The sequence below is a fragment of the Scomber japonicus genome, chromosome 23, assembly GCF_027409825.1.
Source record: "Scomber japonicus isolate fScoJap1 chromosome 23, fScoJap1.pri, whole genome shotgun sequence".
Lineage (NCBI taxonomy): Eukaryota > Metazoa > Chordata > Actinopteri > Scombriformes > Scombridae > Scomber > Scomber japonicus.
The window spans coordinates 24,267,419-24,279,918 of record NC_070600.1 but is presented as its reverse complement, the minus strand read 5'-3'; the positions used below and the strand labels follow the sequence as shown (position 1 = coordinate 24,279,918).

The 12,500-nt window shown below is 45.4% G+C and overlaps 1 protein-coding gene across 1 annotated transcript in view; it reads left to right on the top strand.

Moving 5' to 3' along the window:
* The window catches only part of ptprr (protein tyrosine phosphatase receptor type R), a 50,884-nt gene that overhangs the window by 25,795 nt on the left and 12,589 nt on the right, over positions 1-12,500 (top strand). The window contains 8 exon segments of the mRNA XM_053343987.1: positions 733-795; positions 797-847; positions 948-1,073; positions 1,075-1,098; positions 2,345-2,452; positions 5,937-6,059; positions 6,144-6,262; positions 6,921-7,055. Of these exon segments, the coding sequence (XP_053199962.1) occupies positions 733-795; positions 797-847; positions 948-1,073; positions 1,075-1,098; positions 2,345-2,452; positions 5,937-6,059; positions 6,144-6,262; positions 6,921-7,055 (749 nt within the window).

Here is a 12,500-nt window from a genome sequence, read left to right as displayed (position 1 = left end):
TGAGGTACTAGTACTTTACTGTAGTACAGTTAGAGGTACTAGTACTTTACTGTAGTACAGTTAGAGGTACTAGTACTTTACTGCAGTACAGTTTGAGGTACTAGTACTTTACTGTAGTATTTCCATGTGAGGTACTTTCTACTCCACTACATTTATTTAACAGCTTTAGTTACTTTTCAGATGCAGATTTGACTCAATGGAAAATATAACAAGCTTTTAAAATACAACACATTGTTAAAGATGAAACCAGTCAGCAGTGTGTAGTCGGCTCACATTTCAGATGTCTATGAGTTGTTAACAGCTCCACCAAATACTGATTCTTCCCTCTAAACTTCTCACATGCTTTCATTTCAATAAATGTTCAAATGATCCAATATTTCAGCAAAAATCTAAGATTAGAGAAAAAGTCCAAAAACTGAAAACACATTTGTGAATCAGAACTTTGTTTTTTCTTCTTTCCCATTAATCATCTCAGCAGCCCTCACATTTATCTGCTGACCCTTTGGAGGGGCCCACCCCTAGGTTGGGAACCACTGGACTAAACTAGCTAACAGTTAATCTAGCTAACTGTTAAAGGTAGACTCTACTGAGCATGTGCAGGAACACAGTTCTGTTTACAGCTTCATTCACTTGTTGGACTTTGTACTAAATTGTACATTTCTTCTCTCTCTCTCGCTCTCGCTCGCTCTCTCTCTCCCCCCCCCCCCCCCCCCCTCTCTCTCTCTCTCTCAGTACCTGGCTGTGGATGTGAGGAGGCTGAACGTCAGTCTTCTTCAGTGGTTTCGGGAAGGTGTAGGCTGCAGCGTTGGGCGTTCCTGTGGGACACGTACACATCAACCGACTCAATGTAAAGACATATTCACCCATTGATTGATTGACTGATTGATTGATTGATTGATTGATTAATTGACTGACTGACTGACTGACAAATTCAACGGCTCCTACAGGAGAAGAAGAACGGCATCGAGCTCTTCGTGTCCTCTGATAGGCTGGGGAGCTCTGAACCCCGCCCAGCTGAAGAAGTCATCCAATCACTGAACGTCAGGGTTCTTCATCGCCACCTTGGGCACTTCCGGCATCACTGAAGTCTCTACTGAGGTGTGTGTGTGTGTGTGTGTGTGTGTGTTAGTGCCTGGTCTCCTAGGTAACCAGGGCTCATTAAGCAGCCTCGTTGGTCCCCGTGGAGACCGACTGAGAGGATGGATTGAGATTATTAGAGTGCAGAGTGCTGCTGCTGAAACTTTAATGCAACTGTTAAAGTCCCATCGATCAACCTGAAGAACGGAGCAGCTTCATACGTTAGATTAATATCATCACTCTCCATCACACACACACACACACACACACACACGCACGCACACGCACACACACACGCACACACGGCTGCTCTCCTGTAATAATATTACAGTCACAAATCACAGAAACTCTCCCCCCCTCTCCTTCCTCTCTCTCCTCTCTCCTTCCTCTTTCCTCTCCTCTCCTTCCTCTCTCTCCTCTCCTTCCTCTTTCCTCTCCTCTCCTTTCTCTCCTCTCCTTCCTCTTTCCTCTCCTCTCCTTCATCTCTCCTCTCCTTCCTCTCTCTCTCCTCTCTTCCTCTTTCTCTCCTCTCCTTCCTCTCTCTCCTCTCCTTCCTCTTTCCTCTCCTCTCCTTCATCTCTCCTCTCCTTCCTCTCTCTCTCCTCTCCTTCCTCTTTCCTCTCCTCTCCTTCCTCTCTCTCCTCTCCTTCCTCTTTCCTCTCCTCTCCTTCCTCTCTCCTCTCCTTCCTCTCTCTCCTCTCCTTCCTCTCTCTCCTCTCCTTCCTCTCTCTCCTCTCCTTCCTCTCTCCTCTCCTCTCCTTCCTCTCTCTCCTCTCCTTCCCCCTCTCTCCTCTCCTTCCTCTCTACTCTCTCCTCTCCTTCCTCTCTCTCCTCTCCTTCCTCTTTCCTCTTCTCTCTCCTCTCCTTCCTCTCTCTCCTCTCCTTCCTTTCTCCTCCTCTCTCTCCTCTCCTTCCTCTCTCTCCTCTCCTCTCCTTCCTCTCCTCTCCTTGCTCTCTCTCCTCTCCTCTCCTCTCCTTCCTCTCTCTCCTCCTCTCTCCTTCCTCTTTCCTTCCTCTCCTCTCCTTCCTCTCTCTCCTCTCCTTCCTCTCTCTTCTCCTCTCCCTTCCTCTCTCCTCTCCTCTCTCCTCTCCTTCCTCTCTCTCCTCTCCTTCCCCTTTCTCCTCTCATTCCTCTCTCTCCTCTCCTCTCCTTCCTCTCTCTCCTCTCCATCCTCTCTCCTCTCCTTCCTCTCTCTGCTCCCCCCCCCCACCCGAGGGGGGGTAAATTTCCTCTGAACTCGATGTGTTGGCTCTGTGTCTCCTGCAGAAGAACGTCCTGCAGGGAGAGCAGAGGGATCACGTGTGGAGCCGGGAAGGGTTTTACGCCGTCGTCCTCTTCTTCACCGTCTTCATCATTGTCATCACCTGCTTGATGGTAATACACACACACACACACACACACACACACACACACACACACACACACACACACACACACACACACACACACACACACACACACTCACTGTCTCCTGAGATATTCTGCCCTGACTATAGTAAGAGGTTTCTAAGCAACATGAGCTTGAAATGTCATTTATTTCTCACTAGTAACACAACTTCCCAACCAGGCAGCAGGAAATATCAGATCATAGTAACATCAGCACCACACAGGCAGCTTTAGCAGGTTGTTTTCTTTGACTGATAAAACTTAAATGCTGCAAAAAAACATTTTCTTATTTCATCAGGTTAGATGACGACTGTTGCTTCTTGCAGGGTTAGAAATGAGAAATGAAACAGCTGTTAAACACAGAACATTATCAATAAAGAGTTTATTATGGCATTTACATCTATAAAAAAAATTATAATAATCAATTCCCATCCCTACTTATCAGGAGGGTTTAAAGACACAGGAGCTAAAACAGCCTGTTAATAGACAGAGGCTGAACTGAGCAGCTGCATAAAGGACCAGTAGAAGATAAATGAGGAGTTTTAACTGGAAATCATGTAAAGATATTAAAAGTAGAGACTCAGAATATTAATATAGAGCTGGAGATGTGGATAATAAGTCCTGTTTAAAATACATGATGACACACACACGCACGCATGCACACACACACACACACACACACACACACACACACACACACACACACACACACAGAGGTAGGTATAATCGCTGACATCATTCAACACGTTGCTGAACCATGCAACACAGCGGCTGTGATTGGTTGAGCTGAGCCAATTAGTCAATTAGTGGCTCTGGTCAAAGGTCAGTGCGTCCTGACCTACATACATACACACACACACACACACACACACACACATAAATCACACACACACACACACACACACACACACACACACACACACACACACACACACATACACACACACACACACACACACACACACACACACACACACACACACACACACACACACACATAAATCACACACACACATAAATCACACACACACACACACACACACATAAATCACACACACACATAAATCACACACACACACACACACACACATACATACAGACACACATAAATCACACACACACACACACAAACACACACACACACACACATAAATCACACACACACACACATAAATCTCACAAACACACATAAATCACACACACACACACACATAAATCACACAAACACACACATACGCACATAAAACACACACACACTCACTCTCATACACACACATACACATATAAAACACACACACACACATAAATCACACAAACACACATACACATATAAAACACACACACAGACACACACACACATACACACATAAATCACACAAAAATATATTTATTCACATGGTGACAGTGATTATAGAAAACAAAAAGATGTGTTATATAATAGCACAATATTTAATATTTAATAATAATATAATATGTTTGTATGTTTAATATGAATTAAATATCATAAATACCCCTCCAGTGTTTTTAAGTCAGCTGCAGTTTGATGTTCCAGCCACATGAGGGAGCCGTTGAACACATAAACAGTAATGAACAGTAACATCCTGTCTCTTCTCATATCTTCACTACTCTCTCCTCACCAACAGTAACTGCTCAACATCTAGGTGTGACATTAGACACCATTAATTATTATTATTATTATTATTATTATTATTATTATTATTATTATTTAATCTCTCCAGTAGTGTCCAGTGACTCTATCTCATCTTTATGTCTGTGAACACTTTTAAATCCAGGTTAAAAACATTTCTCTTCTCCTGTGCTTATGATTGAGCTCTTTTAAAGCACTTTACATTTTAATCTTTCATTTGCACTCTATGTCCTTTTAATGATTTTAAAGCTAATTTATTATTTTATGATGCAATCTTATATTTAATGGAAGGAAGGAAAGGAAGGAAGGAAGGAAGGTAAGGAAGGAAGGAAAGGAAGGAAAGGAAGGAAGGAAGGAAAGGAAGGAAGGAAGGACAGATGGAGGGAAGGAAAGAAAGGAAGGAAGGAAGGATGGAAGGAAGGGAGGGAAGGAAGGACAGATGGAGGGAAGGAAGGACAGATGGAGGGAAGGAAGGAAGGAAGGACAGATGGAGGGAAGGAAGGAAGGACAGATGGAGGGAAGGAAGGACAGATGGAGGGAAGGAAGGAAGGACAGATGGAGGGAAGGAAGGACAGATGGAGGGAAGGAAGGAAGGACAGATGGAGGGAAGGAAGGACAGATGGAGGGAAGGAAGGAAGGACAGATGGAGGGAAGGAAGGAAGGACAGATGGAGGGAAGGAAGGAAGGAAGGGAAGGAAGGGAGGAAGGAAGGAAACAAGGAAGGAAAGAAGGACAGATGGATGTCTCTCTCACTCTATGTCCTTTTAATGATTTTAAAGCTAATTTATTATTTTATACTGCAATCTTATATTTAATGCTCAATTCTAGCATTTTATTTATGTCTTTATATTTTTCTGTACTTTGTTTTTTATCATGGGGGGGGGGGGGGGGTTAATTGTATGTTTTAATGTTTCTGTTTTATATAAAGCACATTGAGTTGCCATTGTGTATGAAATGCGCTATATAAATAAAACTGCCTTGCCTTGTGTCGACTGTTCAGGCTTCAGGTTGTGAAATCAAGAAGTGAATTTAAACCTCCTTCTCCTGCTCAGTACATTAGTAGACAAGGCTTCAGTAGTCATACATATCTGACAGCCGGCTGCAGTGATTCAATCATTCAAGCAGAGTTGAGTTGTCTTCAGTGATATTTAGCATTTAGACCACATCTGTAAACAGCAGCAGCAGGTTTGAACTTTCTCGTGTCTGATGCTTTTCAGACCTTCCAGCACTTGATGTCTTCAAATGTCTGAACTCAAAGACAGTCATTATAATTCTCACAGAGGACGAAAGAAAGAGTGATCTATCTATCTCTCTATCTCTATCTCTCTCTCTCTCTCTCTCTCTGTGTCTCTGTCTCTGTCTCTCTGTCTCTCTCTCCTCTCTCTCCTCTCTCTCTCTCTCTCTCTCTCTGTCTCTCTCTGTCTCTCTCTCTCTCTCTCTGTCTCTCTCTCTGTGTCTCTGTCTCTGTCTCTCTCTCACTGTCTCTCTCTCTCTCTCTGTCTCTCTCTCCTCTCTCTCCTCTCTCTCTCTCTCTCTCTCTCTGTCTCTCTCTCTGTGTCTCTGTCTCTTCCTCTCTCTCCTCTCTCTCTCTCTCTCTCTCTCTCTCTCTCTCTCTCTCTCTCTCTCTCTCTCTCTCTCTCTCTCTCTCTCTCTGTGTCTCTCTCTGTGTCTCTGTCTCTCTCTCTCTCTCTCTCTCTCTGTGTCTCTCTCTGTGTCTCTGTCTCTGTCTCTCTCTCCTCTCTCTCTCTCTCTCTCACTGTCTCTCTCTCTCTCTCTGTCTCTCTCTCCTCTCTCTCTCCTCTCTCTCTCTCTCTCTCCCTCCAGGTTTTGTACCGACTTAAAGACAAAGTTCAGGCTTCTGACAGACAGCTGAAAGCTCCACCCCCTGACCTCCGCCTGACCCCGACCCTCCCCCCAGACTCCGCCCAGAGGTCAAAGGGCACCAAGGTAACCGTGGCAACCTGAAGCCAAAACCACTTCTCCCTGTTTTTTTATTGACACGTATAAAGGATTCCTTGTTGTGTCGTCCAGGTTCTGACAGGAAGTATGGTCCAAGCTGAGCTTCCTCCAGCTGTAGCCACGCCCATCGCCCAGCAGCAGCCAATCATAGCCTGCCGCCGCCTCGTGCCACCTGTCGTCCCTCTGCTCAGGTAAATCATCTGCTCTGAGGAGGCTTATTTTACAGCTGGTGTTACATCTGCATTAAAAAGAAGACATGATTGATTCAGGATGATTTAGCCTCGTTTGAAGTGAATAAAAATTATTATTCATGTTTCACTTCCATTAAAATTAACCTTCCTGTCGTCCTCCCGGGTCAAATTGACCCGTCTGTTTTGACTGTTCCTTCCTTCCCTCCTTCCTTCCTTCTCACCTTCCTTCCTCACTCCTTTCCTTCCTTCCTCCCTCCCTCCCTCCTTCCTTTCCTCTCTTCCTTCCTTCCTTCCTTTCCTTCCCTCCTTCCTTCCTTCCCTCCTTCCTCCCTCTTTTCCTTCCTTCTTTCCTCCGTCTTCCTTTTCTTCTCTCCTTCTTCCTTCCTTCCCACCTTCCTTCCTCCCTCCTTTCCTTCCTTCTTTCCTCTGTCCTCCTTTTCTTCTCTCCTTCTTCCCTCCTTCTTTCCTTCCTTCCTCCCTCCTTTCCTTCCTTCTTCCTCCCTTACTTCCTTCCTTCCTCCCTCCTTTCCTCCCTTCCTTCCTTCTTCCTCCCTTCCTTCCTTGACTTGAGGACAACAGGAGGGTTAACAGAATTTAAATTGCTCTAAATAATCACTTTTTAATTTAACACTTTCAATGTAATTTATTCTCTTCCTAGCTCCGCCCCCGTCCCCGTCGTCAACGGCAACAACCCAATCCTCCAGGCCGGCGTTGCCCCGGCGACGGCCAGTAACGAGCTGAAGCCCTGCCCCTCGCCCTTCAAGATGAAACCTGCTGCAGGACTTCAGGAGAGGTAAGAAATATAAACACAGACATGAGAATAAAGTTTAATGTTCTTTATGAACTAGAGACTGGAAAATAAATCAGTCAAGAAGAGTTTCTGTATGTCACATCAACAACAGACATGAAGAATAATCATTTTCATACCCAACTCAAGGTGCTTGAGTGAGAAGAATAAAATAAAGGAGGATCTGGGAGTGTGAAGTCATCGGCTCTCATCTCTAATCTCAGATTGAGTGTTTAAATTCAGAGGGAAACACACTTAGTGACCCTCAGATTGTCCTCCATGTTTGGGAACGGAAGAATGTGTGTGTGTGTGTGTGTGTGTGTGTGTGTGTGTGTGTATATATGTGTGTGTGCGTTCTTATCTTCTACAGTAGTTCAGAGCATTATAGATGAGGAGACTTCCTACATAAATAAAGTATAGTGTGTGTGTGTGTGTGTGTATATATGGGTGCGTGTGTGTGTGTCTGTGTGTATATATGGGTGCGTCTGTGTGTGTGTGTGTGTGTGTGTGTTTAGACTACAGTAACCTCTAACCTGTGATTGTTGGAGCAGTCAGGTGTTGAGCTGCGTACGTGCCGACGAGAAGAGGTGTGTGTGTGTGTGTGTGTGTCTCTGTATGTGTGTGTGTGTGTGTGTGTGTGTGTGTGTGTGTGTGTGTGTGTGTCCTCAGGCCTTCAGGAAAGTATACATTAGAGCAGCAGCCTGAATATCCCTTTTCAGGACCTTTCAGCATGTTTTCTCATGTTGTAGATCATTTCCTACACTTCTCACACACTTGACATCACTTCTGAAAGCTTTCCAAAGTATACCATCACTTTTCAAACCCACTTCCTACCTCTCAGACGGCCATCGACGGCCATCGCTCTGCTCCAGTCATGTCAGTACAGTGAGGTTACATGAGGTCTGCTTATAGCCTCCGAGGTTCAGTCACACAGAAGATGAAAAGTTTCTCTGTTAATCTGAAATAGTGACTCTTTAAAGCAGAATATACTTAGTTTTTTCAGTAAGGTTTGTTCACTCACACACACACATACACACACACACACACACACACTCACACTCACTCATATTCACACACACACTCACACACTCTCACACACTCTCACTCACACACTCTCACACACACACACACACACACACACACTCACTCACACTCACACTCACACACACACACTCGCTCAAACTCACTCTCTCACACACACTCACACTCATATTCATACTCACACTCTCACTCACACACACTCACTTTCACTCACTATCTGACCTGAGTCAGTAGATCTCAGAGCTCTACTGGGTTTATATTCTACTAACATGTCATTCATGTATTCTGGACCTAAACCATTCAGTGATTTGTAGACCAGTAGCAGAACTTTAACTGGGAGCCAGCCAAGTAAAGTTTTAAAATATTTGGGATGCTAATTAGGACATCCAGTTTGTTTTTGATGCTTATTCGTGCATCGTTTACATGATTTCATAGATTTAAAATCTATTCTCTAGCTGACTGGGAGCCAGTGTAAAGACTTTAGAGCTGACTGGGAGCCAGTGTAAAGACTTTAGAACTGACTGGGAGCCAGTGTAAAGACTTTAGAACTGACTGGGAGCCAGTGTAAAGACTTTAGAACTGACTGGGAGCCAGTGTAAAGACTTTAGAACTGACTGGGAGCCAGTGTAAAGACTTTAGAACTGACTGGGAGCCAGTGTAAAGACTTTAGAACTGACTGGGAGCCAGTGTCAAGACTTTAGAACTGACTGGGAGCCAGTGTAAAGACTTTAGAACTGACTGGGAGCCAGTGTAAAGACTTTAGAACTGACTGGGAGCCAGTGTCAAGACTTTAGAGCTGACTGGGAGCCAGTGTAAAGACTTTAGAGCTGACTGGGAGCCAGTGTAAAGACTTTAGAACTGACTGGGAGCCAGTGTAAAGACTTTAGAACTGGAGTAATGTGCTTTGATCTCTTTGTTCTGGTTAAAACTGGAGCTGCAGCATTCTGAATGAGCTCTAGCTGTTTAATGCTTTTTTGTGGGAGTCCAGTCAGAAGACCGTTACAGTAGTCGAGTCTACTTGAGATGAAAAAAAAAGATAGAGTGAAAGATAGGTGAAGGAACAATCACCCCCTTGCTTCATTTCCTAAGTTTCCCTCTTAAGCAGTTTCATAACTGAAAAGAAAACATCTTTATCTGCAGCTCGGCTCGGCGTGGAGCACTTTAGCCTTTATCTGCTGCTCCGAACTCTTCCGCTGACTTACACATTCAAACCTGGGCGGCCATATTGTTCTGGTTACATCAGCTCAGAGAGAGAACACTGTGTTTCTCAAGGTATGTGAAGGAAGGAAGATTTCAGGCTCGGAGTGAGAACAGGATGTTTTTCTTGGTGTCTGTGTCTCTCGTGTGTGTGTGTGTGTGTGTGTGTGTGTGTGTGTGTGTGTGTGTTGTCCACTCTGGAGGGCAGCCAATAGGCAATCAGACGAATAGGAAGTAACAGCATCCTGGAGAGGAAGCTGGTCGACACGTAGCCAGACGAGGAGAGTCCACCGGCACACACCCATCAAAGCACATCGTGTCTTCTCACACTTCACTCTCACTGTGCAAACACCCAAATCTGTTCCAAGAGGAAAACGTTTCTCCTGCTCTGGAAATCTCTTCTCCTGCGTTGTCTCCATGTTTCTCTCTCTCCTGCGTTGTCTCCATGTTTCTCTCTCTCCTGCGTTGTCTCCATGTTTCTCTCTCTCCTGTGTTGTCTCCATGTTTCTCTCTCTCCTGCGTTGTCTCCATGTCTCTCTCTCTCCATGTTTCTCTCTCTCCTGTGTTGTCTCCATGTTTCTCTCTCTCCATGTTTCTCTCTTCTCCTGTGTTGTCTCCATGTTTCTCTCTTCTCCTGTGTTGTCTCCATGTTTCTCTCTCTCCATGTTTCTCTCTCTCCTGCGTTGTCTCCATGTTTCTCTCTCCTGCGTTGTCTCCATGTTTCTCTCTCTCCATGTTTCTCTCTCTCCTGTGTTGTCTCCATGTTTCTCTCTCTCCTGTGTTGTCTCCTAGTTTCTCTCTCTCCTGCGTTGTCTCCATGTTTCTCTCTCTCCTGTGTTGTCTCCTAGTTTCTCTCTCTCCTGCGTTGTCTCCATGTTTCTCTCTCTCTCCTGTGTTGTCTCCATGTTTCTCTCTCTCCTGTGTTGTCTCCATGTTTCTCTCTCTCCTGCGTTGTCTCCATGTTTCTCTCTCTTCTCCTGTGTTGTCTCCATGTTTCTCTCTCTTCTCCTGCGTTGTCTCCATGTTTCTCTCTCTCCTGCATTGTCTCCATGTTTCTCTCTCTCCTGTGTTGTCTCCATGTTTCTCTCTCTCCTGCGTTGTCTCCATGTTTCTCTCTCTTCTCCTGTGTTGTCTCCATGTTTCTCTCTCTCCTGTGTTGTCTCCATGTTTCTCTCTCTCCTGCATTGTCTCCATGTTTCTCTCTCTCCTGTGTTGTCTCCATGTTTCTCTCTCTCCTGCGTTGTCTCCATGTTTCTCTCTCTCCTGCGTTGTCTCCATGTTTCTCTCTCTCCTGCGTTGTCTCCATGTCTCTCTCTCTCCTGTGTTGTCTCCATGTTTCTCTCTCTCCATGTTTCTCTCTCTCCATGTTTCTCTCTCTCCTGCGTTGTCTCCATGTTTCTCTCTCTCCATGTTTCTCTCTCTCCTGCGTTGTCTCCATGTTTCTCTCTCTCCTGCGTTGTCTCCATGTTTCTCTCTCTCCTGTGTTGTCTCCATGTTTCTCTCTCTTCTCCTGCGTTGTCTCCATGTTTCTCTCTCTCCTCCTGCGTTGTCTCCATGTTTCTCTCTCTCTCCTGCGTTGTCTCCATGTTTCTCTCTCTTCTCCTGCGTTGTCTCCATGTTTCTCTCTCTTCTCCTGCGTTGTCTCCATGTTTCTCTCTCTCCATGTTTCTCTCTCTTCTCCTGCGTTGTCTCCATGTTTCTGTCTCTCCTGTGTTGTCTCCATGTTTCTGTCTCTCCTGCGTTGTCTCCATGTTTCTCTCTCTTCTCCTGTGTTGTCTCCATGTTTCTCTCTCTCCTGCGTTGTCTCCATGTTTCTCTCTCTCCTGCGTTGTCTCCATGTTTCTCTCTCTCCTGCGTTGTCTCCATGTTTCTCTCTCTTCTCCTGCGTTGTCTCCATGTTTCTCTCTCTCCTGCGTTGTCTCCATGTTTCTCTCTCTCCTGTGTTGTCTCCATGTTTCTCTCTCTTCTCCTGCGTTGTCTCCATGTTTCTCTCTCCTCTTCTGCGTTGTCTCCATGTTTCTCTCTCTTCTCCTGCGTTGTCTCCATGTTTCTCTCTCTCCTGTGTTGTCTCCATGTTTCTCCCTCTCCTGCGTTGTCTCCATGTTTCTCTCTTCTCCTGCGTTGTCTCCATGTTTCTCTCTCTCCTGCGTTGTCTCCATGTTTCTCTCTCTCCTGCGTTGTCTCCATGTTTCTCTCTCTCCTGCGTTGTCTCCATGTCTCTCTCTCTCCATGTTTTTCTCTCTCCTGCGTTGTCTCCATGTTTCTCTCTCTCCTGCGTTGTCTCCATGTTTCTCTCTCTCTCCATGTTTCTCTCTCTCCTGCGTTGTCTCCATGTTTCTCTCTCTCTCCATGTTTCTCTCTCTCCTGTGTTGTCTCCATGTTTCTCTCTCTCCTGCGTTGTCTCCATGTTTCTCTCTCTCCTGCGTTGTCTCCATGTTTCTCTCTCTCCTGCGTTGTCTCCATGTTTCTCTCTCTCCTGTGTTGTCTCCATGTTTCTCTCTCTCCTGCGTTGTCTCCATGTTTCTCTCTCTCCTGCGTTGTCTCCATGTTTCTCTCTCTCCTGTGTTGTCTCCATGTTTCTCTCTCTCCATGTTTCTCTCTCTCCTGTGTTGTCTCCATGTTTCTCTCTCTCCTGTGTTGTCTCCATGTTTCTCTCTCTCCTGTGTTGTCTCCATGTTTCTCTCTCTCCTGTGTTGTCTCCATGTTTCTCTCTCTCCTGCGTTGTCTCCATGTTTCTCTCTCTCCTGCGTTGTCTCCATGTTTCTCTCTCTCCATGTTTTTCTCTCTCCTGCGTTGTCTCCATGTTTCTCTCTCTCCTGCGTTGTCTCCATGTTTCTCTCTCTCTCCATGTTTCTCTCTCTCCTGCGTTGTCTCCTTGTTTCTCTCTCTCCTGCGTTGTTTCCTGCGTTGTCTCCATGTTTTTCTCTCTCTCCTGCGTTGTCTCCATGTTTCTCTCTCTCCTGTGTTTTCTCCATGTTTCTCTCTCTCCTCCTGCGTTGTCTCCATGTTTCTCTCTCTCCTGCGTTGTCTCCATGTTTCTCTCTCTCCTGTGTTGTCTCCATGTTTCTCTCTCTCCTCCTGCGTTGTCTCCATGTTTCTCTCTCTCCTGCGTTGTCTCCATGTTTCTCTCTCTCCTGCGTTGTCTCCATGTTTCTCTCTCTCCTGCGTTGTCTCCATGTTTCTCTCTCTCCTGCGTTGTCTCCATGTTTCTCT